This window comes from Ricinus communis, chromosome 3 (genome assembly GCF_019578655.1).
Source record: "Ricinus communis isolate WT05 ecotype wild-type chromosome 3, ASM1957865v1, whole genome shotgun sequence".
In the NCBI taxonomy this organism is placed as follows: Eukaryota; Viridiplantae; Streptophyta; class Magnoliopsida; order Malpighiales; family Euphorbiaceae; genus Ricinus; species Ricinus communis.
Genome location: NC_063258.1, coordinates 22401476 through 22418208, shown reverse-complemented (window position 1 = coordinate 22418208; position 16733 = coordinate 22401476). Strand labels below are relative to the sequence as shown.

Here is a 16733-nt window from a genome sequence, read left to right as displayed (position 1 = left end):
TTCTTTATTTATAAATTATTCGTTATAAAGGAAGAGATTTTTAGATATATTCAATATGTTAAACTAAATATAATTACTTTTTTTTTCTGAAACAATAATTACCTTTAAATTTAATATTTATAATTACAATAATATAATATTTGTTTATGTATTTTTTTAATATTTATTACTTGTTTAGTGAATGATTCACTAAATCGTAATAAATTACATCAAATTATATATGTAGAGTTAATTTAGAACATGTATGGCAAAATTTTTATAGATGATAAAACACTGTTTTAAAAATTTTAATGAAGCTGCATGTCAAAAGTTCGAATTTAAAATTTTAATTAAATTAGAAAAAATTCTTATCATCTCGTCTACACATATTTATATCAGTCTTTTATAATTATAGATCTTACTTGGATGGAAGTTTTTCTTCTGGTTAAAATAAAGGCAGGAAATTTTAAATTTGAATCTTTTCCCGACAGACTGCTAGCCTAAGTCTAGTAGGTGCACTTAGATGATGAAAAGGTTAACTCAGTGTATATCGCAACTGCAATAATTAATGGTAGACAAAAAAGTGTTTACGTTTTAATTAATTATTACTAAAATGACTGACCTAAGCTAATCCTAACTTCTAATTATTGTCAACTCATTATTTAATTAAACAGCTTCCATTAATAATACTTAGTTAAATCCGTTCAGACCAGCTGCTTACTAAACACAGGCCGGCCAGGGTCGGCTAGAATTGCAATAGAAAATAGCCATATTTATTTCCTTTTCTTTATATTCTCTGTTTACAACAGATCAATTAAGCTTTCCCTTTGAGGGTACAAATCAAACTGAGTACCTTGTGAGAGGAAGTACTCCCATAGCTTTTTGCACTATGGGATCATCCTTAAGTTGTTGTGGCAATGAGAAGATCGATGATGGGTATAAATATATATGCACAATATTCAATAATAATATACTATATTAATCTTTCATCTCTATGCTTGAGTGCTAAACTCCATTAGTGTTAACTAGCTACAGTCATATTATTTGATTGGTTGTGTATTGGCAGGGCAAACTTAATTGGTGGAGGGAATAATACTGCTACTTCATGGAGGCTTTTCACGTACAAGGAGTTACATGCTGCAACTAATGGTTTCAGTGATGATAACAAGCTTGGAGAAGGTGGATTCGGCAGTGTCTACTGGGGTAAAACCACCGACGGTCTTCAGGTACATATTTTATGATACTTTTATACAATGTAATATTTTTATTTTCAACCATGCGAGGGTTAACAGGCAGTAGACTATACCATAGGAAATAATCATTTTTTTACACTCGTTGTAACGGTAAAAACTCACTTAGTGCAAGTTTATAGTATGAAGGATGAGATAGCATATATGCCTCCCATTTTATTACTAAAAAAGTTTGATTGTGGGCTCAATAATTTACACTTAAGTTAAATTTGATGAAGTCTAAAGTCGAAGGTATTTTTATGGTTTATTGATGGTAGATTGCAGTGAAAAAGTTGAAAGCGATGAACTCAAAAGCAGAAATGGAATTTGCTGTGGAAGTAGAAGTGCTTGGAAGGGTTCGGCACAGGAATTTGCTAGGGCTAAGGGGATACTGCGTTGGGACAGATCAACGGCTTATAGTGTATGATTACATGCCTAACCTAAGCTTATTGTCTCATCTCCATGGTCAATTTGCTGGTGAAGTGCAATTAGATTGGAGGAGGAGGATGAAGATTGTCATTGGTTCAGCAGAAGGCCTCTTGTTAGTGACTAATCTACACTCTCATTTCAAATTCAAATTCAAATTCACCTTATATAATTTTAACAACAAGTCCTATATGATATTCAATTTTAGGTCAATTTACAACTACGAGAAAAGACACAATAATATGTTTTTCTAATATAGCCTAAGCTTCATTTCTCATATTTAATATTATAATATGGTGCTTTATATATTATATTATACCCATACTTTCGTGGTAGAATTATTTAATACTTCACATATAAAGTAATTAAAAAATCATCAGATAAATCTACATATATGCTTTTTAATTAAGGTGAAATGAAATTTTTTTAGACACTGTGCAGGTGCTGAGTGTCAGTGTAGCCAATATGTCCTGATATGTTTTTATGAACAACCTAAAACAATAACAAGTTCTAACACAACTTCTGAATCTAATGTTCTTAGGTACCTACACCATGAAGTTACACCCCACATCATTCATAGAGACATAAAGGCAAGCAATGTGCTATTGGACTCAGACTTTGAGCCATTAGTTGCAGATTTTGGATTTGCAAAGCTAATACCAGAAGGTGTTAGTCATATGACAACTAGAGTTAAAGGCACATTGGGGTACTTAGCACCTGAATATGCAATGTGGGGAAAAGTCTCTGAAAGTTGTGATGTATATAGCTTTGGAATCCTCTTGCTAGAGATTATTACCGGAAGAAAACCTATAGAAAAGCTTCCCGGCGGTGTTAAGAGGACTATAACTGAATGGGCAGAGCCATTGATCATTAAAGGAAGAATCAAAGACCTTGTTGATCCCAGGCTTCGAGGAAACTTTGATGAAACTCAGCTTAAACAGACTATCAATGTTGCTGCCTTATGTGTGCAAAATGAGCCCGAAAAGCGACCCAGTATGAAGGAAGTGGTCAGCATGCTTAAAGGGTACGATTCCAGAGGCAGAGTGATGCAAACAAGGATTGACAGTGCTAAATATAAGGAAGAATTGCTTGCACTTGACCAAACTAGTGATGATGGTGGTGGTGGTGGCGGCGACCCTGATGAAAGTGAGTACGGTGTTTTTGGTGCAATGGAGGTTCAGAAAATGCAAGATCCTTACAGGCGTCTTGGTGATAATATGAAAATGGCTAAATATGTGTAGGACAACTTGTTTATTCTCCACATATTTTGTCAATACGAAGACGAATAATTAATTTAATATTTCTATTATTGCAGGCGGAAAGTTTGTTGATCCATTATATATAATATTTATTTATGTACACTTTTTTTTCTTTTAATTACAAGGAAAATGTGAAGTAAGAAATCTTATTCATATGAAGATCGACTAAGAAGGTATTCGATTTAGAAATTTGATGCAGCTAGTAATTTTTGCTCACTGAAAGTTATATTAAAGTATTTAATAAAGATTTAAAAAATAACAATTGATGGCTGATTTAGTCACAATTAGCTGCTGACTGTATTATTTCTATTTTAGTATTTTTTTTATCAGCTTATAGAATATTTGATTATTTTTTATTTGGACATTATTATTCTTATTAAAATTTATTAATAATAATTTATTTTAAATTGATCTCATATAATTAAATTTTTTTTATTTTACAATAAATAGTTATTATTTTAAAATTATTCTTAATAGTTAAATAATTATGACATTCATAATATGATATTTAAAATTAGAAATTTTTATTAGTAGAAATTAAATTTTATTTTTATTTTTAAAATCAAATTTATAAATATTTTATAATTGAGCTAAATAAAATTAACTATAATATTTTTAATTGTTATAAGTTATTTTTAATAATTTATATTATTGAATATAATATAATAAATTAAAAAATATTTAATAATAAGTTATACTATCAATCGTCATTTAACATACTAACAGCAACTCCTAATAAAATTTTACGAAACAGTTCAATTTATCAGTCTTTAGCTACCAGTTATCGGCTATTAGCTACCAACTATTAGCCACAAATTACCAACTGCATTAATCAGTCGAACCAAACATACCCTAAATTCATAAATGCTTGTTATAAAATTTATACATATAATTTATGTAAGTCATTTTTATGATCATATTATATAAGTCATTTTTTATACTGTCTAGATTTAGATCTTTACCTAAATATTACTGGCTTTTTTATGCTATTATACACAGATTACATATATTTTTATCAAATGATTTAATTTTTGATTTTTTGATATTGTAACTTTTACAAAGAAACGGAGTATTTTATGATTACAATCCAATTATGTTTCAGAATACATCACTTTGTTATTTCTTTTCCTTCCCTTTGAAATATTGGGAATCCTCTTTGATTAGAATTTTATGTTGTACATACACCCATAAAATGCAGAGGGTGGAATTTTGTGTTAGTCACCCAATCATTAGACTATTATATTGCCATGGCTTAGGCATCACTCATTAAAAGATTATGTCTAGCAATGCATTAAGAGTGTCTCATCATTGATAATCAGTTGGCTTAAATATATTCAGAAAATCCCTTAATGAAGCAATTTGGCAACAAAAGAGTATAGCATATTTATGTAATTCATCATCATCATTATCATTACTATTAAAAAAAATTAAGTAATGAGAGAGAGCACAAGAAGTTGAATCTGATGCCACAGGATCACTAGAGAACTAGACACGAAAAAAAAAAAAATTGCCCATGTCTCTCGCCGATCAATCGGCCAAGTTATTAGATGACGGGAAATTATTATTTAGATTTATATCAAAATAATTATGAGAATGATACATATTTTATTATATAAAATTAATAATTATATGTTAATTATCTATTAATTTAGTATATAAATAGAAATATATTCCAGATTTTAGATAAAAATTAACCTACGTAATCATTATGGGATGAGTTCCTGATACCCTAAATGGCTAAACAGATCTCTCAAGGTGTATTGATTTTGTTCTAATGTAGCATCAATCACAACCTTGGAATCTGACACAATAAAGACCAAAACCACCTGCTGCAGCTATCCTGATGGTAAGTAGGACTGCCTCTCTAACATCTAGTGAATTTGTGAATGAAGTTCGTGAAGTAACAGTGTAATTGTAATTTTCTGAAATTTGTTTTGCTGACAAATTTAATAGGGAGAGTAATGGGGGGCCAGGCCACCCTAAAGTAAATAACAAACAAAAAATGGAAAAGAAAAATTTGAAATAATAATAGTGTTCATGGGTTCACTCACTTTACACAAGAAGATATAGTAGAGCAGTGGAGTGCTCAAGGTTAGGTAAATGCTAGAAATAGTGCCATCAATGGAGCTTTTAAGTAAAGTTTCAGCTGCAGGGGAGAAAGAAAGCAAAACTTTTAAAAGGAAATGTGCTAGTGCCGAACTGTCAAATGTTCATGGAAAAGCAACCATCTAATTCTCCTTGCTATTAACACCTTTCTGCAAAACTATATATATGTTTCGGAAATGAATAACTTTTTGTTGTTAATCGGTTGTAGGTATTTCAGACTTTTACCAGGAGATTTCAAATTCGAATTTCACAGAAAAACTTATGAAATTATATAAAATTACAGAATCAAAGAACTTATTTGATGAAAAAAGAAATGAAAGCATGTAGAATTCCAGGATATTTTTTGTGGGTTAAATTTGAAATTGCACATTCTGTTGCAATAATATCAAATATATATACATCTGATGCACATGAGGAAGACAAAAGTATATAAATATGATATTGCCATATGTAAGGTTGGAGTGTACAGTCCAATACGAAACTGCAATTGTCTCGTTCTCTTAATTGAATAAAGAATCTCTCTCTCTCTCCCATGTGGAAAGTGAAACCGTTAGTTTCATTGCAACGTTTTCGTTTATGATGAAAGGTAAAGGGCCTCTTCTCTCTTTCTTAAGTGGCAAATAAATAGACCCTCTCCTACCAAATCCCACAAACTAGTACTTCTTGTCTATCCAATTCCTGAAGTTTTTGTTTAGCTTAAATAGCAAGACATATCAAATACATATAGCCCCATTTTTCTACCACCTTTGCTTATACCTCAAAGCACCCAACCATAAGACTTATAATTCTAAATAAATCACTTCTTCCAATCTCTTTGCCATTGTAAATTACCCTTTTCCTATGCCTTGTTAAACAAGACTATATTATACAATCAAACCTAATCTACTAACCTTAATCATTCTGTTGCTCCCTTCTAGTCATTATTAAGCTCCTCAGTTTCACTCTCCCTGTGTGTCCATTATATTCCAGCAATACTACTTGTGCAAAAAAAAGCCAAGAAACATTGAGTTTTACAGTCAAAAAAATGACCCCTTCAGGAGCTCCTGCTAAAATACTAATTGGCCTTTCTTTAGACCCTGATGATAGCAAAGAGCTTCTGTCATGGGCAATTACTGTTCTTGCTCAGCCTAATGACCACATTGTTGCTGTCCATGTTCTTGGTTAGCATCTCTTTCCATTTATACTCTGAAAATTAAATTTTAGTGCAGATTGTTTGTTTCTTGTATTTGTTACATTTTTTTTTTTTGCTAAATATATAGTTGGTGAGACGAAGAAGAAGAAGAAGCAGCGTGAATTGATTAGGAGAAGACAATCACAAATTCGCCAAGCGAAAACTCATGTTATTTCTATGCTTGGAGAATTTGCAACGACTTGCCAATCTAAGCAGGTATATAATATATATATATATATATATATATATATATATATATATATATATACACTTTTCTTGTAATCCTGCATAATGTATGTTCTGATTAGAATTGCCAATGTCATTAAGGCCAAGTTTGGTGTTCTATTTCACTATCTTTCAGATCAATTTGGAGGCTAGAGTAGGATTTAGCTCTAGCATATCTAAAGGTCTAATTGAGGAAGTAAAATCAATTTCAGCTGACTATCTTATTCTTCACGGCTTGAGAAGCAGATCAAATAGGTGAGAATGGAAGCTTGTGTTTCAGATTTTCGTTGTTCTTTCATTTGATCATTCATAAATGACATTGCCCTTTTTCTTATTTTTTCCTGGTGCGGACTAGAACTTGGCATGATGTTATAAGGTATTGTTTCAAGCATGCCCCTGAAGGCTGTACAGTGATTTCTATTGGGAAATGTGAACAACCTCCAAAGAATTCAATTTCAACGTTGGTGAAAGGTGAGTGTTCTGTTTCTTTTCTATTCTCTTTTTCTTTTTTCAGCATAGTAAGCCCTTAAAACGATATGAGAATACCAACCAGACTCCTCTGGTAGCATAGAATGTTAACTTAATTCTTCAAGAAAGTTTCTCTGGTAGCAACAAAACCAACTCCTAGTTAATTTTTCACTCATTGCAGAAATTCCTCAATCGAGTTCAAGGTGGTTATGCAATTACAATCTTTCCAACAGTTTCAACAGTGGAAGAACCGATTCCCTTGTTGAGAAGGATAATGGATCAGAAACAAAGAGTCAGAAAAGTCCATCACCAAGAACTGTACTAGCTGAAGTTGATGGAGAATCTCACAGCACAGAAGATGATTCCATTAGCATTGAAGGCTCAAGTAGCATAGAATCACCGCTGCCTCCCAAGTTCAGAACCGGATCGAAATCAAGAAAGCAAATCTCTGCCTGTAAAATTATCTCCTCAATCTTTACTTCACCTTTAAGAAAAAGAAATGGCAGCTTTTCCAATAAAGAAAAGCAACAGCCTTTGCTCAATTGCTTCAGCTATGAAGAGATTGCCAATGCCACAAATAACTTCCATACAGGTAAGAATGCCAATTTCAGGTTCATGTGCTTTTCTTTGTGTTCTTTCTTTCTTTTTCTCATTTGGATTCTTTCAAATGTTCAAAGAGAAATAGGCTGTCAGGATACTTGACTTTGAGGAAAGCACTTGACAACTGGCTTACTAGCCCAATGACACATTTTTAGCTTATGTTGGTATTATGCTGCTAATCTGATGTAGAAACAATATTCAACAGATAATATAGTAGGGCGAGGCGGCTATTCAGAAGTGTATAGAGGTGATCTTTCTGATGGAAGAACAATTGCTGTGAAGAGGTTAGCTAAGGACAACAAGGATGCTACCAAGGAGAAAGATTTCCTGACAGAATTAGGCATTATTGGACATGTTTGCCATCCCAATACTGCTAACTTAGTTGGCTGCTGCATTGAGAATGGATTTTATCTCATTTTCAATTTTTCTCAGAATGGAACTCTGGCTTCTGCATTGCATGGTAAACCAACATATTCTATTCACAAAAACCTGATGACTATTTGATCTTGAATGCGTTAATTAAAGACATTTTACACGGCAAATTGCTATGTTTTGATTATTAAACCATTATTGACTTGTAGAATTTTTGCACCATGTTAGAATTATACCACTTTTCTGGGAATTGAAACAGAAAATGTTTGGATGATCATCAGGAAAAACAAGCAAGTCACTGGAGTGGGAATTAAGATACAAGATTGCCCTGGGAGTGGCTAAAGGTTTACACTATCTGCATAAATGCTGCAAGCACAGAATAATACACCGTGACATAAAAGCCTCCAATGTTCTTCTTGGACCTGATTATGAACCACAGGTGAATAAGCATTGCAAGAAAAACTATAGCACTTTTGAATTTCTTATTTCATTTTCTTTTGTTAATTCCCCTGTTACTGTTTGTGTAGATAACTGATTTTGGGCTGGCGAAATGGCTTCCTAACAAGTGGACTCACCATGCTGTCATTCCAATTGAGGGTACATTTGGATACTTGGCACCAGAGTATTTCATGCACGGAATTGTGGATGAAAAAACTGATGTTTTTGCATTCGGGGTCCTGCTCTTGGAGATTATATCTGGCCGGAGACCTGTGGACTCATCAAAGCAAAACCTTCTTATATGGGTATGCACATATATGCTTTTTTCCATTTTAATATTCTTCATGGAGAATTTTCTGCTATAATTATTTATCTAACTTCCATTCAATAAGTCATTATGAAAATGTCACAAACAAAAACCATAGAGTGCAATACTATGCAATGGTGTTAGCATACTTGGCAGCAATTTATTCACAGAGTAAACCGCATGGTAGTCTTTATCACAAAAAATTTGCAGAACTGTTTTTGCCAATGAATGAAAGCACAGGGTAATTCTTTTTGTATTTATCCCAAATGTAAATTATATCTGTAAAAATTAAACAGCACTGAAATGTGCAGGCAAAGCCTTTGATGGAATCTGGAAGCTTAACAGAGCTGGCTGATCCGGAACTAGAAGGAAAATTTGATGAAGATCAAATGCACAAAGTAGTGCTAACAGCTTCATATTGTGTGAGACAATCATCAATATGGCGCCCATCAATGAGCGAAGTGTTAGAGCTTCTAACATCTGGCAGTGACTCTGAAGTTGCAAAAACCTGGAGAATGCCTAAGTTTACCTCTGAAGACTTGGATGATTACTCCATGGTTTTTGGATATGATGTTCCCGTTGATATTGTTTTAGAGGATTATTTGTAGTTTCAGCTTTTCTTATTTTCATGTCTGTAATTTCTTCTTTTGTTCTTTTTCTTTAAGGACAAGAATTTTGCCTCATAATAAGAGGGCCTTTTTCAGGTAACAAAATTAAGCCATGGGTTTGGTTGTAGCTAAATATTAATATGGGAAGATTCTTACTTACAGGGGTGGATATATTACATAACAAATAAAAAAAACTAACATGTATACATACAACTATTTTATATTTTAGTATTGGATAATTGACATATATTTTATATTTATAATTAAAAAACATATTAATCATCTATAAATTTGGTGTATAGATACGAATATCCAACTGAATCAAATAAAATTTTTTACTATTATGTATTAAGATAAAATTTTATTTATACTATTTGCAATTCATAGCGAGTGTTAAAAACGAAATTTGATTCTTTTATTTTTCCTAAATTATTTTTATCAAACTTAATTTTCTTGTAAAGAAATATCAATTTTAACTATTTTTTAATTAATTTTTAAAATTTAAAAGAAAAAAATTTTAAAAAGTGCATTGATAGATCGCAATTCTTATTTTTCTTTTTGAGAAAAAGGAATATTATATTATCAAAAATAGAAAAAGGAAAACTAAACATTGCAGCTTCATTAAAAACATCTCAAATAAAACTCAAATGAAAGAAGAAAAAGAATAAAAAGGGGAAAAGTATCCAGCAAAATACTAAGGTATAGTTTACAAAATAAATTAGGGCAAATGAGGTAAGGTACAGTTGTGTCTGATTGACCCAATTGATTTCATCTAACAAACAATAAAAATTATATTGTAAAGTTTTAAAAGGAATAAAGAAAAACTGAACTCGCCATGAGACTTGGTTACGCTGCCGTGTTTTTTCATACGTTTTTTTTTTTTCTTTTTACGGTATTTTTTATTTCTTATTTTCTTTAATGGGTTGTCTTCCCATTTTTTTCTAAAGAATTTCAAACAATAAAAAAATGAATGTGAATATATTAGAAAAAACTGACAATTGATTATTATATTTTTTTTATTAAAAAAGAATTATTCAGCATATTTAATAAAAAAATTATATTTTTTCTACAAAATCCATTTAAATGATTCTTATTAAATTTAAATAGTTTCATTTTAATCAGTAAATATTTCTTAAATATAATATTAAAGAGATTGACAATAGTTATAATAAATAGCTTTACAATTAAATAGTTAGAAAAGTACTCAATGAAAGAGAAATGGAAAAGAGAATTGAATAATTTCAAAATATATTAAATAAGAAAAAAAATGGAGTTGTTAATGATTGATAATATGTGGTAAAGAAAAAAAGAAAGAAAGAATTTTATTTTTATTTGCATAAATGTTATGTGTATTTTATAAGTGAAAAAAATGATAAAATGAGGCATCTTTCAAGCAAAAATGGAGAATGAATTTTTATTTTTGAAGATAAAAATAAAATAAAGTCATAATTAAAGAAGAGAAACAGAACAAGAAAATTGAAGGAGTCAAAAAATAAAAATGGTAGAAAATAAAAAAATGAGAAAGAATCTTTATTTATACATGCATGCTATGTGTGATATTTTTTTAAATGTTTTTAGTGTGACATTTTGCATGTATGCCATGTGTCCTTTTATTATGCACTCACGTTAGATGGTCAAATAATTTGATGTGTCATATGTCATATTACATATCATATGCATGTTATGTTTGATTTTTCTTGTTTTTCTATTTTTTATTTATATTTGTTTTAATTCTTATTACAAAAGAATATTTGGTTTCAAAATATACAAATTTTAATTTATTTTTTATTATGCTATAATTTACCTTCAAGTATATTAATCTTTTAGTTTATTTTTACCACAATTTAATATCTTTTATTTATTTCATAATAAGTTAGCATTTTTTTGTTTATTTTTATCATGCTATGATTTACCTTCTAATATGTTTTTTTGTTTTTTTTGTTTATGATTTTTTATTTATTTTACAAAAAATCAACATTTTTATTTTAAATAGTTTATTTTTTATTATATTATAATTTACTTTCAATTATGTTGTTTTTTAGTTTATTTTTACCACAAATCAATATTTTTATTTATTTTTATGATATTAGATATGTTTTTCTAATATATTGATTTTTTGGTTTACTTTTGGTGTTTTTTTTTTTGTATAATAGATTAACATTATTTCTGGGTTTGTGTTTTATTTTTTTTTTTCAGATTTAATTTTCTAAAATCAATTCGGATTGATTAATTATTTTTAAAAATTCTGTAAATGTGTCGATCTCATCAATGTTGGTTTTAATTTGAAGAAAAATAAAACAACTATGTAAGATTTATAATTTTATTTGAAAGATTCGAAACTAATATTTTTTTTTAATATAGTTATCGATTTTGGCTTTAAACTGGATTTTGGAAGTAAAATTTCATCAATCTATTTTTTTTTATTTGATTTAATGAATTTGTGTTGATTTATTATCTGCTTTTAGGTTTTATATTTTATTTCAAAAAATTAGGTAATTTTTATATTATATTTAAAAATTTAGATATGTTTAATATTATTTTAAAATTCCGATATTTTTATAATAAATTATGGGACACCGTATTTGTAATAAAGTGTGCCCCATTTTCAGTATTTGTGAAATTTTCTCATTTTTCTTTAACAATTACATTATTCTGAAACAAAAACATATTGGTGAATGGTTAGTTCTTTGATGCACCAATAAATTTCAGTGGTCCAGATCCAACAATAGTCCAATCAATTTGAAGGCCCTTTTGCCAATCTAACATGGGCTTATTACACTTTCCAAAGAATACTTATTTCTCCCAAAGAAAAAGAGAAACTGAGGTAGGTTTAATTATAAAATAACTATATCAGTTTTTTATAAAAAAATAAGTGAAGATAACAATAAAATTTTGTGTTTATTTTTTTACTTTTCTAAAATAAAAATAAAAAATATTTTTTGATAATTTTAAAATTTTAGCTACACTTTAAAAGACTTTGAAAATTGAGTTTTAATATGTCTATTTCTTATATTTATATTTTTATACACTTATTTTCATTTAAAAAAAATAATAATTTGATTTATTTATTTAATTTTATATTTTAAATTTTAAACATTATCCAAATGAAAAAAGGAATTATATAATAACAAATAAATATGTGTTATAAATTTTTTTGAAAGTAAAAAGTATTATTTTTTAAAATTAGGAAATAAAAATAATAAATTCTACAATTAAACGAAGCTTGATATTTCCATTAAAATTTTGAGAACTAAAATATTTTATTAAATATATTTCTAAAAAGAGCTTCTATTTTATATTTATTTTACTATACATACTGCAAAATTTATTATTCATACAATTGACATCTTAATTTAATAATAGTGATTTCTTAAAAACAGTCAAAATCTAAATTTCACTTATTCAAATAAAAGCTTTTAATCTACTTTTACAATATTTTAGTGTCAATATTTGTATAGAAATTGTACAAGGGCACAATATGAGACACACATTGTTAAAATGTACAGAAAATTATGTTTCTCTTCCAGATATTTTACCATATTAACTATATCAGCTCTCTTACTTGGAATTATTTTTTAATTTTTAAGAAAAGTGTAAAAAATTTATAAAATATATTTATCTTACATAAAACTTCTTGAAATAAATGAAGTAAAAATTTCTTATTTTCATTTAAAATAAGTGAACATGTTTAACTTGTTTTTAAAATTTAATTATAATTTTAAAAATATAAAAACTGTTTTCTATTTTCATTTTAGAAAAATAGCACAAGTAAATACAAAGTTTTATTTTTTATTTTTATTTAATTTTAAAAAAAATTAGACATAATTTTCTATAAGTGAACACACTCTTATATTCTTTTTCTTATTCCGTTAATAACTGCTATATCTTTTGCTTTTAAACATAAGTCAATCTAGTACAAGATTTAATTAATAATACAAAGCTGGTTCTTAAATTTAATATAAGTATCAAAATATTTAATTAAAGCATATTTTAATTTGAATATTTATAAAAATATAATTAAGTAATATTTCTAATTATATCTTTGATTATATAATAATATTAAACTCATTTAAAATTAAAATTTATCAAATTAGAGTTTTTTTACATAAATCAAATTAGAATTTAGCATTTATTATTAGCAATAATAAATCTTCATTTCTAACAAAAGATAAAATATTAATATCTTTAATTGCTCGAGATTTGGCACAATCCAAACATAATATCTAAGAATAGTAATGATATTAACATCGTTTTTTATTTTAAACTTTTTATAAAATTAAATTACATATAAAACAATGAGAAAAAAAAAGTCTTGAGTTCACTAGTTATTATTTGATCTTTCACATATTCATCAAAATTACAAAGATTAAAATATCTTTTTTTTTAAAACCAAAAACTGAAACATCTTTAACTCATAATATATTGAAAAAAAAAAAGAATAGCATAAAACTACATTGGTATTTACAATGCTTAGTCTTTTATTCTAATGGGATAAAGAAGTATTAATTAAAAAGTGTAATTTAATATTGTCATACCTTAAAATTAAAAAAAAATATCTAGTTTGATAAAAGAATTATTTTTTATTAGTTAGATATTTAATATTAAGTTTAAAAATAAAAATAAATTAAATCTTTTGAAAGTATTAACTAATAATATAATCTAAAAGAGAAAAGTAATAATTAATGGTATCCAAACTTATGAATTTCTGTATTTCTTTTAGAAAAAATATAGATATTTCAGTAATAAAAAATAACAAATGCATTTTAATATAAAAAATTAAAATAAATATTAAATGTCAAGAGATATATGTAAATATTTATTTTTAATAATTATTAATTGTATTAATGGTGTAAAAAATTATAATTTACAGAAAAAATACTTCACTTAGTAGAACTAGCTATATTGACTTTATAAGTATTTTTGACGAATCTAATTATTTAAATATTAAATTAAATTTATTTTTTCTTTTTATTACTCTCATAAAAAGATAACACAACACTTTCACAGTTGATAATCATAAAACTCATATTAAAAAAAGAATTTAATTATTTTATAATAAAAAACTATAAATTTTTTTAAAAAATATGCTAATAGTTATCTATTAAAATTAATAAATACAAATATAAAAATTACCGATAATATAAAAAAAAATATCAGCAATAAACCAAAAAGACGCAATTTTGATAAATATAAAAAATCGAAAGAAAAGAAAAGAGATGGATAGGATAAATTTTTTTAAACTTTTCTTTCTCTAAGGATGCATGTATTCAATTCTCAAAGAAAAACGATAAATAGGTGAAATAAAAAAAAAAAAAGAATTGCTCTAAAATAAATTCTATCGTAATCCTTTCAAGGCTGTGGGCTGTGACTTTGAATTTATATTAATAATGACGGACAGATATTTTGCAATTGGATAGCTAAACATTTTCTTGTCTTTAGCCATGTGTAAAACCATGATTTGTCTGTTTTGAAAAAACAAATCATAATTTATCTGTTTGTAAAGGGTAAAATATTTTTTGCTCCCAAGTTTTTCTTTCTTTTGTTTATTTAACTTAATAAAATATAAATCGTAAATATAATTTTTACGATTCGACACATTGGAAGGTAATTAATTTCCCTTGACATTTCATAGAATTTGATAATACCTTTACTTGTTAAATGAATTAATTTAATATTGGATATTTTCTTTTCTAAATTTAAATCCTCATTTATTCATATAATATTCTGATAAAATTAATTCTTGCTAGAGGCATAAACATTGTATCCCTCTCTCAACACCTTCAATTATTTTGTATGTAGAAAGTGAAACAATAATTTCATAATTGAAAACTCAAATAGGAAAAATAGAGTTTTAATCAGTCTTTTCAAAACTAGAACAATAAAAATCGATTAAGATAATGTTTTCTAATTTAATCCGATTCAATTTAATTCAATTCTAAATTTTAATCATATAATAAATTATTAAATCGGATTGAATACCAATTTTCGATTGAATCGGCTGATACAGTATGTTTTAATCCAAGCCGTTGACTGAATTGAGCAAGCGGACAAAAGTGAGAACTGCAGCAGTAATGAAGGGCATATCATGGACCACTTCTGCTCAGACAAGGGCTAGCCTACAATGCAACCCCTTAACACTGGCATGGGCCGGGGCCGCACGTGAAGGGGGGGTTGTGGTTGGGTCCACCATTGTGTCTGCTTCTTCTGGATCCCACCTCCCACTTCACATGCAAGCGGACCCTGACCCTCTATTTTTGTTCATTATCCCCTCAATCTGATATCAGAAGATTTTTCTTCTCTTTTTTTTCTTTTGCCCTTTTGATTTTGGATAATTAACAGATTTTCTCTTTTGGACAATTATGGATTTGACATTAATGACACACAAATCTTTCTTCCAACACAATGAATAGATTTATTTATAGATTAACTTATAGAACATAAATCACATGGAGAATTATTGAAATTATTATGCCATTTAAAGAAGTTGAAAAACCCAATATAAAATTTTTATGTAAAAATTATTGAAGAAGCTAACTCGGATTAGCTTCTTCTAAATTCTGACTAAATGTATTCAATATTTTAAATTTTTGAAATTGATTTTATCGAAAAAAATAAAGTATTATTTTTTAGAATTCAAAATTATACTTACTTGAAAAAATCAGAAAAGCTACAGATCTTGATAAGATATGAACAAATTAGATCTTTTTCATAGATAATTATATTGAAAAACTCAAAGCAAACCTTAAAGGATGCCAAGAGAGGATAAAATTGCAAAAGAAAGAAAAGAAAAAGAAGAAAAAAAGAGCTATAAATGATATAATAGACAGCTAAACGTGAAAAACAACAAGAGGAGAAAAAGGGCTGCCACTAATGCAGCGAAACCGACAACAACTAAAGGAAACATAGAGGGCTTAGGCTTAAAGGAAGATGAAGAGAGATCAAGAGACATGAAAAGTAATTTTTATGGTGGTTTTGCTTTGTATGTTTTATTTTTCCTTGTTGGTTTTTTTTTTTTTTTTTTTTTTTTTTTTTTTTTAATTTTAAAAGGATTCTTCCTATAAAAAAGATTCTTTATCTTTTATGAACAAGGGGATTGTTTTTTAACTTTTTCTTTTTTATTCATTGAAAGCTTAATGGATCATATGAACTATATATTAATGGAAACTATTTTCTATTATTTACTGTATGTAATGGTTATTGACATCATTGTATCAAGACTTTAAATTTAAAAATGATATGCTAACACGGTCTATTGTGATTAAATGAATTTTTGTTGTTGTGGCCGCTTTAAGCTTTGTTATTAATTTTCTAAATCTAGATAAAAATCTTTTGCAATTTATATGCTAGATAAAACCATATATTAATTAATTAATAGTTTATAGTTATAAAATAATAAAATTTAATATCAAGTTCAAGTGATAAAAATATTTATTTTTGAGAGTGAAACGTTTTAAGTTCGAATATTTTCTTTTACATTAGATAAATTTTTATTTTTATAACAAATGTATTGTATAGTTTACGACGTAGTCACCATAGCATGAATTA

At 27.6% G+C, this 16733-nt stretch overlaps 2 protein-coding genes across 2 annotated transcripts; both read left to right on the top strand.

The window, feature by feature from the left end:
- Positions 1-789: 789 nt before the first annotated feature.
- On the top strand, positions 790-3305 carry LOC8262025 (PTI1-like tyrosine-protein kinase At3g15890). The gene is made up of 4 exons (XM_002534297.3): positions 790-915; positions 1046-1205; positions 1487-1749; positions 2176-3305. Exons 1-4 carry the CDS (start codon positions 869-871, stop codon positions 2873-2875), a joined length of 1170 nt encoding a protein of 389 aa, XP_002534343.2. The 5' UTR covers positions 790-868; the 3' UTR covers positions 2876-3305.
- A 2378-nt stretch (positions 3306-5683) lies between these two features.
- On the top strand, positions 5684-9288 carry LOC8262026 (probable receptor-like serine/threonine-protein kinase At5g57670). The gene is made up of 9 exons (XM_048371633.1): positions 5684-6159; positions 6259-6386; positions 6532-6650; positions 6751-6866; positions 7045-7455; positions 7669-7923; positions 8117-8274; positions 8363-8578; positions 8892-9288. The coding sequence occupies exons 1-9, from the start codon at positions 6024-6026 to the stop codon at positions 9186-9188; spliced, it is 1836 nt and encodes a 611-aa protein (XP_048227590.1). The 5' UTR covers positions 5684-6023; the 3' UTR covers positions 9189-9288.
- The last annotated feature ends 7445 nt before the right edge of the window (positions 9289-16733 follow it).